Source organism: Pongo abelii, chromosome 1 (assembly GCF_028885655.2).
Source record: "Pongo abelii isolate AG06213 chromosome 1, NHGRI_mPonAbe1-v2.0_pri, whole genome shotgun sequence".
Taxonomy (NCBI): Eukaryota; Metazoa; Chordata; class Mammalia; order Primates; family Hominidae; genus Pongo; species Pongo abelii.
In genome coordinates this window covers 65,731,869-65,746,742 of record NC_071985.2, presented here as the reverse complement: position 1 = coordinate 65,746,742, position 14,874 = coordinate 65,731,869, and the positions used below count along the sequence as shown (strand labels likewise).

The 14,874-nt window shown below is 41.3% G+C and overlaps 1 protein-coding gene across 1 annotated transcript in view; it reads left to right on the top strand.

Annotated features, from left to right (window-relative positions):
* TSEN15 (tRNA splicing endonuclease subunit 15) overlaps positions 1-14,247 on the top strand; it is a 43,836-nt gene extending 29,589 nt beyond the window's left edge. The window contains exon 4 of the mRNA XM_054524316.2: positions 14,038-14,247. Coding sequence (XP_054380291.1) covers positions 14,038-14,153 — 116 coding nt within the window. The 3' untranslated portion in view covers positions 14,154-14,247. The remainder of the gene's footprint in view (positions 1-14,037) is intronic.
* The last annotated feature ends 627 nt before the right edge of the window (positions 14,248-14,874 follow it).

The window sequence follows — 14,874 nt, the reverse complement described above, 5'->3', positions numbered from 1 at the left end:
CTGAACCCCAGTAACAGCCTGGGCATATTAGTCAGGATGGGTTGGATTATTATGCAGCAACAGCCAGCGAGTTCATTTAACAAGTGTTTATTGCTTGCTCACTTTACATGCCCATTGACTGAAACGACCCATTACATGCCCTTTACTCTGGAAATCAGAGTGACAGGGCCTCCACCATCTGAAATGCTGTCAGTTCCAGCTGCAGGAGGCAGTTCCAGCTGCAGTGTTGCTTACTGCAATTAGGAAGCAGCCCATGTTACTCCTGTCCACGTTTCACATGGCCACAAGGCTGGCCATGATCTACCTCAAGAAAGAGGGGAAGTGCAAATCTGTCATGTTCCTGCATTGAGGAAAAGGAATATTCAGAGAGCAGCACTTCCAGGTAATAGAAAGGAAAGGAGAGAGCCAGCAGGTAGATTTAACAACTGGATAGCTGCACGAACAGAGAAGGAGTTGGAGTTAAACCTCAAACTATTGAATCCCGTCACTTTAATGGGAGTGAGTTTCAGGTTGTTTTAGGAAGACAGTGAGAAGACATTGCAAGAAGGAAAGGGCACTAAGTACCACCAGGTTGGGAAACGGGCCACCTAGAGGACTTTTTCCCACTTCATGGCTTGGGTTCTGGAGATCAGAAAGAAGATCTTGTATGGATCAGGAACCTAGGGTCATTGGAGACTTTATTCTTTCCATTCTTCTGATGCACCAGATTGCTATACAGACTGTGTTGTCCTGGCCTTTTCTTTACTTCCAAAGAATGGAAAAAAGAAAGCAGTTGTGCCTATAGCATAGAAGATTTAGTGGAACTCTGCAAGAATATTTCTGAAGGAAGCTGGTTAAATATGTATGCATGGGTGAGGCTGGGTTTATGAAGAGCCTGGTGGCAGCTCTTCTGGGATGGATAGTTGTTTATGTGGGGTAGTGAACACGGAGTGTTTGTGTAGATCTAGGACACTTTCAGGGTGCATTAGCATCTGAAGGGGAGAGAGTTGGGGGACAGGCATCAGTCCTTAGGGTTTCTCATCAGTCACACAGGTAGTGGCTGAATTGGGCATCATTCTGCAGTGCCTGAGGTCCATCTGGGTCTCTCATGACTTTTTCTCTTGAGCACTTGGAAAATATTTGGTCTGGTCCTGAACTCCAGGGACATGTTGGGAAACTTTCAGCCTGTTTTGGGTCCTCTCCATCTAGATACACTTTCCCAGCCATATGTGCTTCTCTGCTGTCTTCATAGCATGTTGGAGAAAGATCCTAAAAGTCTGAGATATGTGGAGTATGTGGAGCTTTACCTGGGCCTGGAGGCAGCAGTGGGGGCTATAGGGTAGGGGTGGGTGCTGGCCAGATTCCCTTTCATTTCCTCTATTTCCTTTGGAGCATCTATTGTCTCTCCTCTGCACCAGCAACTTTCGGGGTCAGAGCGGAGGGCACGGACCACAGGTGTCTGCTCCATGACCAGTTCAAGGTTCTAACTCTTCTACTTTTGCTACTTTTTATCCCCAACAGGTTTTTTCCCCTAGGTTTATTTTGTCTTAGGGGTAGGAAAAACTGATGCTGACCATTTCCAGATCAATTTTTCCTTCTAAACATATTGTTTTTGCCAAGATTTTAGATTTTGGAATTCAAAAGCCAAGAATTTGCTCTTTTTGTTCTGTAGCATAATCCTGTTCCTGAGGCAGTGTGCCAAGAAAGTCTGTATGGGAAAAAGTTCATAGGTAACAAGAATTACTGAGAAGGGAAAATATATCAGTTAATATATCAAAAATTATCCAGTTACATTCACAAACAGAAGGTGTTAATTGTCATTAAAATTCATATTGATACTCTTGTGAGTATCAATTAAATAGGTCACAAGACCTATTTAATTTTCTGAGGGTACATTTTATCTTATCTATCAGCTTACATCCCACCTAATGATAATGCAGTATTTGATACAGAGTAGAAGCTCAATAAAAGTCTTATTTGATTGCATTCAAATATTCATAAATGAACTACTACCCACCCCATCCTATTCCTGCCATTCCAGTGGCAGGGCAAGGACCAACTGCTTTTCTGCCCTGTCCACTTTGTACAGAAAGCAGAGCTGCATGTACCTCAGGCTGTGAGACAAATCACCATCCCATGCGATTTGCTTTTGTAAGCATGCTTATGCTACGAGATCCCTTATATTTTGATCCCTTGCCTTAGAGTTCTGAGAAATCAAAATAAGGATTTCTAAACAAAATATATCTGCCTGATAAGTTTACTTATTATGTGATTACACATCCTTTCCTATGCCAAACCTATGCATTTATTTATTCAACATTTTTGGTGGAAATGAAGACATGTAAACACTGCTAAATTTGGAAACTCTACTTAGAAATGGTAATGCGTCTCACATAATTATACAATTATTGTGGATTGTACTTCTGTTGATGACCACAGATGGGGATGCTGTGGTTTTGAATATTGGGTGAAAAATTGGTCATCTCTTCTCCCATCCCAAGTGAGATCATTAGAAAACTTCGTTCCTATAAATATAACCAAGAATGTTGCTTTTTTCTGGATTGTACATTATCTGTCCTTTAGATATAAATGAATAGAATTCATCCACTTTGGACCTTAATGTTCCACTCCCACAAAATGAAAGGAGTTGGTGCAGATACTATCTGTGATCCCCTCTAGCTCTATATTTTGATGATCCTATAATTGAAAGATTTTGCCACATAGATCTTTCCTTATCACCCTCACGCTCATCACCCTCTTCCACCTCTACCCCTGTTGAAAACAACAACAACATATTCCTCCCATCATGGGCCTTATTAATCCACCATTAGAATTGTGCTCCTTTGAATTTTTGAGGCCCAAGAGACTTGCAAGGCAGAGTTTTGACTTCAGAAAACCAACAGTGACATGGGACAGTTGTGTAATCTCCCTGAGTCTCAGTTTCTCATCCGTAAAGTGAAGGACAAAGTGTATCCTTCCAGGGTTGTGTTTTCCTCACACGTTGAAATGGTTATGTGAGGATAAATGAAGCCCAGCATACAATAAACTATCAATGATCCTACCCTTTGCAGCCTCCAAACTCTTCCCATTGATGTGCAGGTTGCCACCTTGGGAGAGAATACATGATAACTAGCTGAGAGCCAGTCCTCCAAGGAATAGGACCTAGATGTTTAGCAGGGTATGAAGAAGGTAGTCTTAGTCCATTTTGTTGTTTGATATTCTGTTATTCTAACTATCACACCCCATCCCACCTGTGATGGTTTTAAGATATTATCCATAAATCCTTTTGATTATTATCCATAAATCCTTTTGAATATTATCCATAAAATCCTTTTGACTTATGGATAATATCTTAAAACCATCACAGGTGGGATGGGGTGTGATAGTTAAAGAGCATTTTAATTTTCTGTTATTCTATAACAGAATATCAGAGACTGAGTAATTTATAAGGAACAGAAATTTATTAGCTCATATTTCTTGAGGCTGGGAAGCTTAAGATCAAGGGGCCAGCATCTGGCAAGGGCCTGCTTGCTTTATCTTATGGCAGAAGGCAGAAGGGAAAGAGAGCTCAAGAGAAGTCAAATTAGCCCTTTATAATGGCACCAATCCTGCCCATGAGGGTGGAGCCCTCATGGTCTAATCACCTCTTAAATATCCTACCTCTTAATACCACTACAATGGCAATTAAATTTCAACATGGGTCTAGAGGGGACAAACATTCAAACCATGGCAAAGGTAAAGGAAAGGATAGGGGGACAATTTTGCCCCTTGAAAAATTTCTCAGGCCTGATCTTGCTGCTGCTAGTGGTGGTGGTGATGGTGATGATAACACTTTTTTTTTTTTTTTTGGTCTTACTTTGGGGGATCCTTTAGGTTTAGATAAATTGCATAGGAATAAGATAAACACCAGCTATACAGTGGGAGACTTAAATCAAATAAGGAAAATTTCCACTGCAGGGAAGCTGTACTGGGGCAATTCATTAGGACTGAAAAGAAGTTAAACTTAGCACAGCACAAAAGCATATTGAAAAGTTCTCTCTAAAAGAGAAGGGGGAATGTTCAGGGTGCATTTAAGTCATGGGATATGGCAAGGAGCCTTCTGTTGATGGTGGGGATTAGGTGTCTTGAAGGAATGAATAAATTAAAAAACATGAAATAATAACTAGCAATTTGTAGTTGTATAAGCATGCCTATATTACAGTGGGGGATATAAGGACCTTATTTTGTTCTCTTCTATGTTCCCAGAAGTTAGAACAGTGTCTGATATATAGTGGGTGTTCCACAAATATTTGTGGAAGAAAATAAACAAATGAATACACATAAAATAATGTCAAGTGATGACAAATGCTATGAAGAACGTAAAGCAGGGTATGGGGATAGAGTGTGACAGGAATGCAACTTTGGTTAGGGTGGCCAAGAATGGCTTTTCTCTGCAGGTGACATTTGAGCAGAGACCAGAATGCAGTGAGGGTGGGAGTCATGCAAATAACTGGAGGACCAGCCTTGCGGGCAAAGGGAAGAGCAAGTGCAAATGTCCTGAGTTTAGACCATGATGGGATCTGAGATTCTGCATTTCTAACAAGTTGTCTGATGATGTCAGTGCAGCTGGTCCATGGACCACATTTTGAGTAGTAAGGGTATAGACTAGAGTTTGACCAGGGAGTCAGTACTAAAGTGAGTAAGTCAAGGAACTGAGAGGTGAGGTCATTGCATGAGAAAAGAAGAATGCAAAACTGTATATGAAATATATTCTTATCTATACAAAATGTATGCAAAGAGGGACATGAACAATATCAACAGTGTTTTCCTCAGTGAGGTTGCACTTCAGGTGATTTAAATTCTCTTCTTTTTAGATTATTCCAAAGCTTCTGCCATGTGTATTTATCACTTTTATATTCAGAAAAAAAATATTTCTGGAAAGTTAACTTAAAACAGAAAATATGTGTTTAGTTAAGATACAAAGTTCAAAACGTATTAAAATATTTCTAAATTTTAAAATAATGTTATGGACACATGGCAATTGGTTGGGATTTCTTATGAAAGGCTTCATAAAGGAGATGACTTTGAATCAAATCTTGACATCTAAGTAGGCAAAACTAAGTTGGAGTTCTTAACAGCTTCTCTTCTCTCTTCCTGTTCTTGGGTGGAAGTTGGGGTGGGGGAGATATAGGGTATGGATGGTATATTAGTAATCTATTGTTGTGTGACAAATTATCCCAAAGCTCAGCTACTTAAAACAATAGTTTTTGTGGTTCAGAAATTTGGGAGCAGCTTTTTGGCTCAGGGTCTCTCATGAGGTTTCCATGAAGATATTAGCTAGGGCTTCCATTATCTGAAGGCTTGATTGGGGCTGGAGGATCCACTTCCAAGACAGCTCACTCACATGGCTGTTGGCAGGAGAAGGCCTTGCTTTCTTGCCATGTGGATCTCTCTACAGGACACCTTGGGTCTCCTCATGATATTACAGCTGGCTTCACTCAGAGTGAATGACCAGAGTGAGAGAGAGAGAGAGAGAGTAAGAGAGAGTGAGAGAGAGCTAGAGAGAGCGAAAGAGAGAAGATCCAACACCTTTGATGACCTAATCCTGGAGCACACACACTGATGCTTCTGCTTTATTCTGTTCATTAGAAGCAAGTTGCCAAGTCTAGTCCATACTAGGGGGAGGTGTATTCAAGTTTACCTTTTGAAAGGGGGGAGTATCAAAAGGACTTATGGATAATAATCTTAAAACTATCACAGGTGGGATGGGGTATGATAGTTAAGGCCATTTTAATTTTCACTTAAAAGGGACTGTATAAAATTACTGAATACTATGGATTACTGTAGGAAACTGTCAGTCATTTAGCATGCCTGGTGTTTAGCAGGGTGGAGGGTAGAAAGGTGTGATGAGGAAAACATCTAGAACATAATGCAAGCCACATATGTAATTTAAAATTTTCTAGTAGCCACACTAAAAGATGTTAAAAAGAAAATACATAATTTTAATAATATGCTTTTAGCTCTATATATGCAAATATTTTCATTTCAATGCATAAACAATATAAAAATTATTAACAAGATATTTTAGACTCTTTTTTCTTTTTACTATCTCTTTGAAATCTGGTGTGTGTTTCATACTTATAGCATCCTTCGGTTTGGACTAGCACAATTTCAAGTGCTCAGGAGCCACATGTGGACAGTGCAGCTCTAGAGAGCTAGGCCAGAAGCTAAGAATAGGTCACCAAGAACCATAATCTGTATCCATTGTCCAAACAGAGGGCCCAGTAAAGGGTTTAAGCTGAAGGGCACCATGATCAGACTCCTGGTTTAGAAGTCACTCTCACTGTTCTATGTGTAGAACGTGGAGGGATGGAGCAGGCAAGCCCAGACATAAGCACATAATCGGGAGACTTTCAGAATATCCCGTGTGAGAGCTTGAATGAGGTTAGTTACACTAAAGATGGAGAGGAGCCGATGTATGAAAGATAGAAAGGAGGTGGTTTGTAGTAGGTCCCATGACCATTTGGATGTGAGAAAGTAGATGTAATAAGATAGAGACACTTAGAATGATTCCAAGGCTTCTGGCTTGGGTCATTGTGAGGAAAATTGTAAGAAAAGGAAATACAGGAGTTAAAACATGGTTCGCTTTGGGGGGATAACAAGGTAATATTACAGCTATAGATTTGGAAAAGTTTTGGTTGAGATACTATCGGAGATGGAGGAGAAGAAATCTAGTGGACAGTGGATGGATAAATCTGGAGCTTAGGGGAGACCTAAGCTCCTGGTAGAACCACCACAAGGCATCGTAATTTTATGATATTGGTATGAAAATGCCAGGCACTGTGGAAAGTTCCAGTTTTCTCTTGTTGTAGAGGCAGAATCAGCTGAGGAAGAAAGAGTGGAGCCACCTCAGGAAGAGGCCTCTGAGCTGTGGGCACCAGCCAGGAAGGCCTGCTTCCCTGGCCCAGAATGACCTGGCTATTTAGCAGTGAGGGAGGGGCCATGAGAGCCACACTGTGGAGTTATCTTAGAGGTAGGAGCTCCCTGGCCAGGCTGTGAAGGCCAGAGCTCACTGAGTGGAGTAGGAAGGGGAAGGAGTGTCTGGATAAAGCATCGGAAGTTAAAAACGCCTAGATTCTGAGGAGTCTGTTGATGGCATGGACTTTGGTCTTTTTGTTGAAAACCTCTTTGTAATATGTTCAATAAGTGGAATTCTTTGCTGCCAAAAGAGGGGGAGGAGGAAGAGGAAAATGAGAAGGAAGGAAGGAAGAGAAAGAAAGAAGAAAAGAATTCCTGCCTTGGGATTTGACTATTTCACATGTTGTCTCCATCTCAGAAAATATGTATCCTTGTCAGTGAAGAAAAAAATGTTTTTTGTATTTTTTTTTAGTAGAGATCGAGTTTCACCATATTGACCAGGCTGCTCTCGAACTGAATGACTTATATGAGTACATATGTCAAGTTTAATTGTGTTTTTCTACTTACATTTCCTATTGTAACCTTCAGTGCTCATCTAGGTTGTTTTCTGTTTGTTTGTTTGCTTGCTTGCTTGTTTTTATTCTCTAAGAAACAATATAATGGCTAAGACCCTATTTGTTGACTAATCCTATTTCTGGAAGGTTAGCAGACCTATGTGAGATATTGAGACTCTTCCCTCTTTTTGCACCTAAAGTGAAGTGTGTCTGCCCACTGCCTCTTCCTTAATAGGGTGATGCCTTAATGCAAGGGTTGCAAACTAAAGTGCCTGCCCCAGGCAGGTAGATAATACACCGGAGTGAAGTGAGTGTACACGGCAAATGAGCTTGGCCAAAGGGAGCAGCTGTTGTGAAGCTCCAGCAGATTCTTGTGAAGTGGCAACATGGGCCTACTTGCCAGATGTTCTTACTTTTGTGTGTGAAATTTTTTGGTGAAGTTTCCCCACTTTTAACTTCACAAAATATCAATTTTATTTAAACACTGCCGATTAAACAAAATATGTTGGTGGGTTCTTATAAACCCACAGTCCACCAGTCTTTGACATCAATCTAAATGTTTATATGAGCATGCATGTCATGTTTCATTGTGTTTTTCTATTACATTTCCTACTGTAACCTTCAATGCTCATCTCAGTTGTGTTTTGTTTGCTTACTTCTTTGTTTTTATTCTCTAAGAAAAAATACAATGGCTAAGGCCCTATCTGTTGGCTAATCCCACTTCCGGAAGGTGAGCTGAGCAGACATATGTGAGGTATTGAGACCCTTCCCTCTTTTAGGCACCTAAAACAGCAGACCATATGGAAAATGGCATGTTCCCCTGGCAGATTCAGAGCCACAGTGGTTGAGATACTATCAGAGATGGAGGAGAAGCATGGAGTGACCCTGGTGCAACTGGCCATGTTTTGGTGGTGACTCCTCTAAAAAGTGCCAGTTTACTTAAAGTAGATTTCATATTTAATAATAAACGAAATATCGAAATCATTCATGAGGGTACTAGATAGCATGTGGAAAAAAACAGTCATTCTTGCCAGTGCTCAGTTAAACATAAAAAAAAAATCAAATGCAAGAAGGAAGCAGGTGAGAGAGAAAATAAGAGGAAAATGTATGGAACTCAATGGGTTTCATGTGCATTTCCCTTGGATGTTATTGAGTTCTAGGTCAGGTTTGTAGAAGAGAAGCGATGCTTCCCCATCATGCCTCCCAGTCCTCCACCCTCTGCCCTATCCTGTGGGGCAGAGTTGCTATAGATTGGTGACACTCTAGGACACTGGACCGTGTTTGCCAGTAGAATGGTTGCTGCCCACAAAAAGGTCATGCATAATGTCCACACAAAGACCTGTACATGAGGTTTATAACAACTTTATTCATAACAGTCAGACTAGAAATAACCTGAATATTCATCAATGGGTAAATGTGTAAACAAACAGTAGTAATCTTTACAATGGGATACTACTCAGCAATAAAAAGAACAAGCTGCTGACATACACCACAACATGGGTGACTCACAAAACATTCTGCTGAATGAGGGAAGTCGGAACCCAAAGCATTTATGCTATACGAATTTATATGAAACTTGAGAAAAGGCAAATTTAATCTATAATGACAAAATAGATCTATGGTTTTTTGAGGCTTGGGATGGAGGGTATGTAATAAAAAAGGGCATGAAGGAATTTAGGCAAAAGATGATGGAAATGATCTATATGTTGTTTGTGGTGGTGTTTCCATGTCTGGTTATAGTTCTGAAACTCACCAAACTTAGGCTTAAAATGGGTGCATATTCTTTCATGTAAATTATACCTCAGTAGAGTTGATGTAAACAAAAAGGTCACGTACAAAGATGCATTATCTCCTGTCCCTCTTTCATGTGTGCTATAGAAGCAGTCTAAAGACCCAACTCTCTTTTCTTCTCCTTTCTTCCTCCATGTGGCTTGAATGGGGAGAAAGCCAGGGCTCTCCTGCTTAGGATGTGCCCAGCCAAAATTTTGCTCTTATCTTGTCTGATCAAGCATTTTCATCTGTTTGGATTTCTGTCTTCATTTATGGCAGATGAGGTGTTGTGAAATGTTGAAGTTGAGTTTAGGCTTATGGGGAGAAAAGGTGTTCCATCTCTGATCCTCCAGGCTTGCTCAGGTGTCCCAGCCCAGCTTATAAGGGCTGTGCACTGTGGGTAGGGGACTGACTTCAGCTGAGAATAGGACACTTGGTTTTCTTTTCTTTACCAATTTTCTGGAGTATACAGCTCCCTCAGGGACATATTGGAGAGGGAGGGCTGAGGTTTATGAAATGATTTGGATATTCCAAAGACCCTTGATTAATACTGTCTAAACACTGTAATTATTTCTAAGTCTTCCACAGACAGACGTTTACCAAAGGCCTCATTGCCTTTATGGAAACGTCATTCTCTAGTCTCAGTACCACTCTGGCTAGTCGGATACTTACTTTTCAAAATACAGCTTGAGTCATTGTCCTGAATCCTTCCTACCCTCCAGTCTCAAAGCACATGTATCTCTTGTTCCATGATCCAAAAGAAGGGAAAGGGGCTTAAGTATGATGCAAGTCTGGGTTCACACTTGACCTGCTGCTGGGAGACAGCTATCTGTCACCCAGGAACACCTGCAATGGGCTGTTTTATAAGGAAGAAACAAACTTATTTTGGGTTAGGTCCCTAAAATTCTGGGTTTTGTTTATTATAGCTGTTAGTGTTAATTGTCCTGGTAAATTTAGAAATTGGCACTTTGAAGTGGAGGTTAATGTAAGAAAAACCTAAGATATGTTGCATCGACTCAGCAGTTGGATGGTGGGCGGCACAGGCACTGATACCAAAGGCTGGGAAGATGGAGACCTGTGGAAGAGATGGCAGAGCATTTGGTAAATCTGTTGCTGGTGATTATTTAAAAGGCATGCCTGGTGCCTGACAAGTCTTTATCTCCAGGGGAGAGGCTGGCTATTACTTATTGTATTCAGCAAGGTATAACCAGACAGATGTGCTCTGCTAAGAACTCGTTTGTATGAGTGCAGAAATGAAACAGTCTAGACAGAGTCCAGAAATCTGATGTTTCACAGGATTGGAAAAGCATTATTGTCCTCAACCCATAGAAGATATCACTGAAAAAGGCTTTGAGCAACATAGGTCCATTTAAAAAATCTCAACTTAATAGATACCATGCTAGCATCTACAGACTAGGAAATAACTAGGGACTGTTCTCTGCCCTCAAGGAGTTTATAACTTAGTAGAAAAGAGAAAAATGTGTACAAATAACTGCAGTGGAAGACAGTTAATGATTGAAACATACATTACTATAAATAATGCAAGAATCACAGCATTCTAGGGTAGCCCAGAATAGGGGCTCTCAAAAGGACTGGGGAGCTTGGACCTTGGTTTCTCATCAAACCCTGAAACCCATGAATGAATGAATAAACCTCAATTGTTTCCCAAACTCATTTTCATCTTACTGAAACACTAGAGTTCAAATTTGGTCTCTGGGGTAGTAGCTGATCCTCTGGGCATTAAGGAGCTTCCTCAGGCCAGCCCATGACTTTCCTATCAGTGTTCTTCCCTGCCTTTACAAGTAGTTCAGACTGAGACTTGTATGGGTTCCCTACTGAGGGCCTCATTTCTGTAACAGAAGAGGGCTCTGACATCCTTATTTTTCTTCAACTGCCCTGAGATGATGAGATGCCCCAGACCTGAAAGCACCATTGTGTTTGCTGAGACTGCTTGTTTTTATTGTCTCTTGTGTTTTAAATAGTCATTCTTTGGGCAAAGAATGAGAACTTGCAGCTCCTTATTGTTTCCTGGCATGAACCTAGTACCTTTTTAACTTGCTTTTATTGCCTCTTTGGCTGTGTGGAGCATTTATCTAAATATAGACTGGTACAACACTATGAACAGGACCAGAATAAGATAAAATTTTCTTTCCGATCAATTCTGTTACATCTTCTTGTGAACACTAGGTACTGTTCTTTTCTCAGAGTGGCAGGAGTAGGCAGCAAAAAGAGATGATATTGAGTTGCAAAGCTTTTCTAAGTGGAAGTCAATCACTGCCAGGCCTTTTAAGGTCACGAGGCCCAGGTACTGAGTGCTCTGGACACTGGATCTGCCTATGACCTTAGGCAAACCACATAATCATGGTCAGCAACATACACTGCCCCTTGGAGGCAGGGTAATGGAGTGGAAGGGGCACAGCCTTTGACAGAACCCAATTGGATCTACTGCCTTGCCACTTATTTTGGGGTGACCTTGGGTAAGTTCCTTATTCTCATTTCTAAAAGGGGGCAATACTAATAAAATCTATCTCTTAGGGCTCTTATGAGGATTAAATGTGATGAATATATGTAACTTACTGAGCACATTTTCAAGAAATAGCAGCTATTTTTTTTTTTAGGTAGGTACTTTGTGGCATTAATATATCAAATGCAACCATATCTTTAATTTTATTTCTAGGAGGGATAATCCGTATACATTTATTAAAGATATTAACAAAAAGCAGCTCTCACCTTCTTGTGAATCAGATCCAAATCCCTTAACGTCTTCATTCAGGTGAGAGAGTTTCATTACTACAGGAGTGCACTATAGTAATTAGAGCAGAGTCTCTGGTCTCAGGGTTCAAAACTTGGTGTGTGATATTGAGCCAATTGCTTAAGTTCACTGGGCCACAATTCTTGATCTGTGACTTCAAATTGAAACTATTTATAGGCTTTACTTGCTTAATATAAATCTTTCTATTTTGGGTGCAGAAATATTGGGTTTGATTCTAAGGGACCACCCCAGACCTTGGTGGGTGTTCTGTAGTATCTGTCATATGCACCCTATTGCCTTTATTAATTCAGCATTCTGAGTTGCAAAACTCATCTGGTTTCCAGAGATTTGGGGATCTATGATATACCCTCATAGGGTCGCTGAGCTATATTCACTTCATGCCCCCCTCCGAATCTTATTAGCTATTATTATCATCTTGGAACAGTTTTTTGATGTGGCTGTTATTCTCCCATTTTACATATGAGGAAAATAAGACCCAAGAAAGTTAAATCACCACATAGCTCATATGTGATAAGGTCAGAATACAAGCAAGGCATTTCTGACATCAGATCCCATGCATTCTGTTGAATTCATTCTGTTGAATTCCCAGGACCCTGTACATGCCCTGGCAGAGCCAACCTCAATTAAGATTCCACCTGGAGAGATTAGAGTCTACAGTTAAGAAAACACAATCAGCTGGGACTGTCCTCTTCAGGCATCTCACAGGCAAACCAGTTCTGGTGTGGGCTCCTCACCCTCCTTTAGCGGCTGTGCAGAGGATGGAAGGGTGGGTCCCGGAAGGCTCCCACAGGGTCTGCCAACCACATGGCTTGAGGAGGGAGCTGGCCTGCACACCATCCTCTGCTGATTTCTCCTAAGGGATGTGAGCAGAGCATTGACAGGGTCTGTGATACACCCTTTAGCATAATTCTGTGCCATAGCAGGAACAGTCTATTTTGTGAAAAGCTCAGGATGAAGGCTGTCTCTCTCACTACTGTTTTGATGTTCACTGACAAACCCACCTACCATCAAATGATTCCCACCACACTGCCTGCCATGGTGCCTGAAATTTGTGCTATAAGCCATCAGTCTCCAGAGACTACCAATAAAATGTCAGTACATTACCCAGAAGTAATGAATGAACTGTGACCTTTCCTTTCTCCTCTGAGATATTTGCCTCAAGGGATGGGACTTGGAACAAAGATGTTTCAAGGGAAGACAGATCAAGAAAGTTCTGGACAGTAGGGCAGGGGATGAGGGAAGGATAAGAGGTGGGTCACCATCACTGAAGAGTCTGGGTGAACTGGCGTGCTAGCTCCCAGGCTGGAGGTGGCCTCTGACGGACATGGCCTCTGAGGAGTGTAGCACCAAACACAGACCCAAAAGCACCCCTCAGAAAAGGAAAGGGATGAAGGGGTGATTTACACATTTATCCAGATCAGGACCTGGAAGGGAAGACCTCCTTCACTGTTGCTGAGACTCCGAGCTCTTGGAAGACGGTGACTGTCTTTTTGTCTCTCTCTCCCCAGAACTTAGCAGAGTAACCCATGACTTGTTTGATTGAACAGAGTGGCCATGGATTCAGTGCTCTGCTCTAGTCTCCACCTGCCAGTTTCCTTCTGACACTGCTATGAGCAACCCCCATATTTATGCAGATGAGTGCTCCATAACTCCACTTCTCTTCAATAAGAAGAAAGAGCAAGACTGCTAACAACAACTTACTTGTTGGTGGTGAGACTTTGGGCAAATTAATGAGCTCTCTGTTTATTCATTGATAAAATGTAGAGAATGCCCCTGGCTTCCCACACTTGTGGTGCGGACTCAGTAAGATTCCTGTGGACTGATTGTGTCCCCCTCCAAATCCCCCAATTCACATGCTGAAGCTCTAATCTCCAGTGTGATTGTTTTTGGAGTTAGGCCCTACATGGAAGTAATCAAATTAACAGAGGTCATGAGAGTGGGGCCTTAATCCAACAGGACTAATATTCTTATAAAATGGGGAACAGACAGGATACCAGAGATCTCCATCTCTCTCCCCCTTCTCTCTCTCTCTCTCTCTCTCTCTGTGTCTCTCTCTCTTTCCCTGTTGTACACAGAAGAAAGCCCATATGAGGACACAGCAAGAAGGCGGCTGTCTTCAAGCCAGGAAGAGAGGCCTCATCAGAGATGGAATGTTCCTGCACTTCGGTCTGGATTTCTAGTGTCCAGAACTGTGAGAAAATAAATTTCTGTTGTTTAAGCCACCCGGTCTGTGGTATTTTCTTATGACAGGCCTAGCAAACTAACGTAAAATGCTTTGGTACAGCACCAGGCACAAGGTAGAGATTCATTAATTGTAATAATACCATATCAATAATTATTGATAATGGCACTATCAATAATTGCCATTGTTATTGCTTCTAATAAAACACCCACCCTTCTAGGGGAGAGAGGAAGAATTTTGGAAACTCCAGTAACAAACAGTTTGCAAATCCACTTTGAGCTTCTGATGAGAAATTGAGGGCACTCGAAAAAAATAAACCACATACACTGAAATTTTATGATCCTATTTCTGTACATATGTCATGATAATTTGTGTCAAGTAATATGACAGCATCTTTCCTCTGAGGGACTTAATGTGCTTATGCCAACTACTTATCCATCAGGCAAATGTTTACATCCTGAGAATGAACTAAGGGAATGTCTTAGATAGCTGGGAGCCTGAGGCTAGGACTGTGCACTGAGGGGCACTAATAAAATCAGATAATCAAATTTCTTCCACCTTCTCTGTGGTTTAGGCTGTGCAGTCTGGAAGCAGGCCAGGTGGTTGGTTTTAGGAATCACAGGGTTGAGTTTACAGTACAAGACAGATTTTACTTCAAGTCTAAGTTAGCCTTGACTAATGATTGTTCCATCACTTTTAGAAGTCCAGCTAACTCACTC